General features: G+C 56.5%; 1 protein-coding gene across 1 annotated transcript; it reads right to left on the bottom strand.

Moving 5' to 3' along the window:
* Nucleotides 1-324: 324 nt before the first annotated feature.
* On the bottom strand, nucleotides 325-3,563 carry HAND1 (heart and neural crest derivatives expressed 1). Its single transcript, XM_055285527.1, has 2 exons — nucleotides 2,798-3,563; nucleotides 325-1,257 (listed from the first exon to the last, which is right to left on the bottom strand). Exons 1-2 carry the CDS (start codon nucleotides 3,338-3,340, stop codon nucleotides 1,153-1,155), a joined length of 648 nt encoding a protein of 215 aa, XP_055141502.1. The 5' UTR covers nucleotides 3,341-3,563; the 3' UTR covers nucleotides 325-1,152.
* Nucleotides 3,564-4,723: the final 1,160 nt, after the last annotated feature.

Genomic DNA, 4,723 nt, shown 5'->3' with positions numbered 1-4,723 from the left:
TTTGCAGACACCAGTGGGCATACTGACTTCCAGACAAGCACGAATACTCACGCACAAAAACCCTAGCCCAGGCTCTCTGAGACTAATTCGTTTCCGTTTTTGTTCTTCCTCGTTCCCATAAGTTATCCCCACCTCCCGTTCTAGTCTAAAGAGAACTTTGCTCTTTGTTATTGAAATACATTCTTTATCTGCCCGCTTCCCTTGATTTCAAGTTTGGTTTTGTCTTTATCAAAAAAAGAGGAGCAGGAACAGAAGGATTTCCACCTAGTAGAAACCATGGAAGTCGGTGAGGGACCCCGGCTGAGATATGACACAGGCTTCAGATGATTTCAGAAAATGTTTTATTAATCAAGAGCATAGACACTGCTTTGACGAAGGGAGGGGGGCTGTGAGTGGTCACACAGATTTGAGGTAGAAAAGGGTTGGGGATGGCAGGATGAACAAACACCTGAGCACAACAGGCATGGTAGGTAGTTTAAATACATAAAAACTTTCCAACACAGGGAAAGCTTTTATTTAGATAGAAACAAAAAGGAAGGAAAAGAAGGAAGAAAAGAGAGAGACAGAGAAAGAGAGAAAGTGTTTCCCTTGGAACTAAACAGGAAGTGCAGCGACAAAAAGAAAAATAAAATAAAACCACCACGATTCGAAGAACAAAGGGCAGTCTTTCACCTTCCTGCGTCTGGTTCTCTTTCTCAGGCAGAAAAGAATTTATTCCTTATTGCATTTTAATTAGAGAAGACGGCGTCGGGGCGGATCATTTAGAGGGACGAGAGAAAGAGCCAGATAGGGAAATGGGGATACGGCTGAGGTTCTAAATTCGCTCCAAAAGGGTGGAAGAGTGCGTCTTTGCGCCCTTGGGTACGACAGTCCCTCCTTCTTGCATGGTGTCGCCAAGGGCCGCCCTCGGGCGGCGGGTGGATATATATATATTTCTCTTTCTCTTAATGTATTAAAAAAATTCAAAGGACATTGCACGTGCGATCCAAGTGTGTGGTTGCAGCCGACGACCTGCCGGCGCTCAGCGGACGCTCCGCGGGATGCGTAGCACCAGCCGCCGGAGCCCAGAGCCTGGCGTTCGCCTCTGCCTTCCTCTCCTCCCGGGGCTTCAGGAGTGGCTGGCCTGGCCAGGTCCTCGGCGCGGGCCTAGGCTCACTGGTTTAACTCCAGCGCCCAGACTTGCTGCGGCCAGCCGGTGCGTCCTTTAATCCTCTTCTCGCCTGGGCCCAGGGCAGGAGGAAAACCTTCGTGCTGCTGCTGCCAAAGGACACACACAAGAAAAGAGGCGGGAGAGACAGGTTTTAATTTTTCTGCTCCGATCGCCCGGCATGGGGTAAGATGGGGAGGAGGGGAAGGTGTCGGGAGTAGTAACTGGGAGTCTTTAAATAAGTGACGGATTTCTGTTTGCGAAATAGGCAAACAGGCTCGTAAATTTGCCTTTATGCGAGGAGTTCCTGGGACCCGGGATGGGCTGGGCAGCTTCGGGAGGTTTGGTAAGGAAAATGTTCTGCGTCTGGTGAAACTGACGCGCGTTGGTTTGGCTTTAGGACACCTAAGGGAGATCGCAGGGTATAGGAAGGGAGCGGTGGAAATTCACGGTTCTCTCTCTCTCGCTGCCCCCCACACATTTCCGCCAGCCTCCCAACCTGGTTTAAACATCAGGGCTTGGATGCAGGCTTGGGGCCCCCTAAGCCGGAGCTGGGAGCCTCAGATACGGAGGCAAAAGAGCGGGGAGTCGGGCTGGCCTAGTGTCCTCCTTCCCGCTCTTTCAGCATGAACCAAGCGGTGCTACTTGAAGGAGGCGGCGACGCGTGGGGGCCGGGATCCGCCCAATAACAACTTCTTTGGAGGCGCCGCCCGGCCTGCACCATCCCCAGTCCGGGGCAGCCGTTTAAAGACTCGATGCCTATCTGTCTTTCCCCCGTCACCGGATGAGCTTTCATCAGTTTACCACAGGCCCCCGCAGGTTAGATAAAACCAGGTGGGGCGCTTCAGCTGGCTCCACTCCGCTAAGGCCTTGAGCGCCCCAACCTAGAGAAACTGATTGGCCAGCCTGAAAATCCAGCTCTCAGAAGCCCCCAGCCCCGGACAGCCGGACGGAATGCCAGGAAGTGTCACCCTAACTGGAGAGGATCAAGAAGGCCAAGACGAGACTGCGCTCTCCAAAGCTAAAAGAAGTGGCTCTTATTTACATGCAAAGCCACTGAAGTCGTCCTCAGAACCAGTCCATGGGGAGTGGAATTCGCCCTAGACTGAGTAGAAGACCCGATCTTTTTTATTTCAGCTCCACTCTGGAATCCTCAGATAGGTGCTCTTTCTGCCCGGACCCACTCTGGGCCCTCAGTTTCCCTATTTGTACAATGATGGAAGTAAACTAGCCGGTCCAGCAAAGGCCCTTTGAAAACAGGAACCGAGCCTGGGCACATAAATTCAAACTCAGAGTAAAGAACTCTAACACGTATTCTTAACCTGGCTTCCAGGAGAGCCCAGGAATGAATCAGGACTTCTCCAAATTGGAAGCAAAGTCTGTGGTGTGTGCATTTTTGGAGGGTCCGAGGCTCCAAACAGATTATTCACTCAGTATTACAAACACTCTCCCGTATTACAAATGAATTCTATGACGAATCTGCCTCCCTCCATGCACAGGATCGCACGCTGTGACCAACCATCTCAGAACTCTTCACAACCTTTCCAAATCGGACACACGACAACACAGCCTCCTTCGACTGCCTGCATGGCCTGACGGTGCTCACCGCGCCTGCACCCTTGGCTGGGGCGTGCAAGCCCCAGGACTCACCAGCTCCCTTTTCCGCTTGCTCTCACGGCCGCCATCCGCCTTCTTGAGTTCAGCCTTGAAGGCCTCGGGATCGCCAGACTGTGCATCCTTGGCCAGCACGTCCATCAGGTAGGCTATGTAGCTGGTGGCCAGGCGCAGAGTCTTGATCTTGGAGAGCTTGGTGTCGGCCGGCACGTTGGGGATACACTCGCGCAGCTCCGCGAATGCGCTGTTAATGCTCTCCGTGCGTCTCCGCTCCTTCTTGGGTCCTGAGCCTTTCCGCCGGCCAAGACGGCCGCCAAGCGCCTCCAGCCGCCCGGGGCTCTGCCCAGGCCTGGCGTCAGGACCGTAGGCGGCGGCGGCTGCAGCGGCCGCGGGCGGTGGCCCGCCCGCAGGGAAGTCCGGGGCAGCGTCAGCCGGGCTCAGCAGCCAGCTCTGGAAATAGGGCCTTTCCTGATGACAGCGCGAGGCCGGACCGAAGAGGAAGGATTCGTGGAGCATGGGGTGTGCAGGGTGCGGGTGGTGATGGTGGTGATGGTGTGCGTAGCTGCCCACGAGGTTCATGTTGGAGCGGCTACTGGCCTGCGCCGCCAGCCCTATTAACGCCGCTCCATGCGCCCCAGAGACTGCCGGGGGCCACCTGTGGGCTCTGGAGCCGCGCACTACTGGGAGCCGGCTTTGGGAGAGTCCGGGCAAGGCTGAAAATGAGACGCGCAGCCCTCTGTCTTCTTGCCGGTTTCTGCCGCGGGCGAGGACGCCGATGCCCAAAGACCTGTTTAACCCTTCTGCGGACTCCCCTGCAGATCTGGCTTATATAAGACCACGGCTTTGATGTCAACCTCTCCCGGGAGCCAATGGCAGGGGGGCGGGGATAAGGAAAAGGGGGAGTGGCTATCCCAGGTTTTACGCTCAGCCTGCGCCACTCTAGTCCGCCAGCAGGGACCCGGAACCGGCCCCGCCTCTGCCCCTCCCACTCAGCTCCCGGCTCGGCGGGCTTAGGGGGGCGGGCGGCTGGGGGTGTTGAGGGGGCGGGCACGGGGACTAAGTACTTGAGGCACAGGACTGCCAACGCCCTGGACTGTTGCTGCCACCCCCTCCCCACGGATCCAAGGAAAAGAATCTAGAATCACCAAGCGAAAAGAAGGCCTACACCTAGAGCCCCCCCTTTTGATTTTACAGATAAGGAAATTGAGGCTCAGGGAAAGAAAGCTTCTTGTTTCTAGACTGTCTAGAAGTGTAAATAGGAATTTCAGCAGTTCCCAGTCCCGAGCTCCAACTGCTGTGCTCGGCGTCAGAGCTAGAAGATCAGAGGGCGCTGCTGAAGGCAGGATAGGCCCCTAACGTTCTTCCCTAACACCTTCCAGCCCTCCACCCCCACCCCCACCCCTTAGTCATCGGCCCTTTCTGGAGAGACTGGGAGCCGCTTGTGCACGGGGTCGTTACCAGCCCGCCAATTCTGACCCAGCCTCAGGCAGACGGACACGCAGCTACTGACCAGCGAAGAAGCCTTTCGGAAGCAGGGGTAGGGGTGGGGCGGAGAGGAGGAGGCGGACTCCAGGCCCACAGGCATCGACGGGTTTGTTCCCGGCTTGAGGGCCTGAGATCCACTCCGGCCTCCCGGGTGCCTGATCCATTCCGAAGGCCAGCCTGGCTGGCGCAGAGACAGTCTGGCGTCTGCCTTGGGCCCGGCGCATCTGGCCAGCAAGTCTCCTCTGGTCTGTCCGCAGGATTCGCACCGAGACCTGGGAGCGCGGCTACGTCGGGCCGCTCTACCCAGATCATCACTCCTTAAGAATCTTTGATTCTTTAAAGACACCGGCCCCGAAGCTCAGACCGCGAGACACTGGCATTCGGCGGTAGACACACGCAGAGGGGACCAAGACTGCACAGCAACCGCGAGGCTCGCACCGGCAAACGCGACGTCCGGCATCTCTCACGCATCCGCGC

The sequence above is a fragment of the Symphalangus syndactylus genome, chromosome 7, assembly GCF_028878055.3.
Source record: "Symphalangus syndactylus isolate Jambi chromosome 7, NHGRI_mSymSyn1-v2.1_pri, whole genome shotgun sequence".
Lineage (NCBI taxonomy): Eukaryota > Metazoa > Chordata > Mammalia > Primates > Hylobatidae > Symphalangus > Symphalangus syndactylus.
The sequence above is the reverse complement of the archived record's forward strand: the minus strand, read 5'-3'. Positions and strand labels throughout refer to the sequence as shown.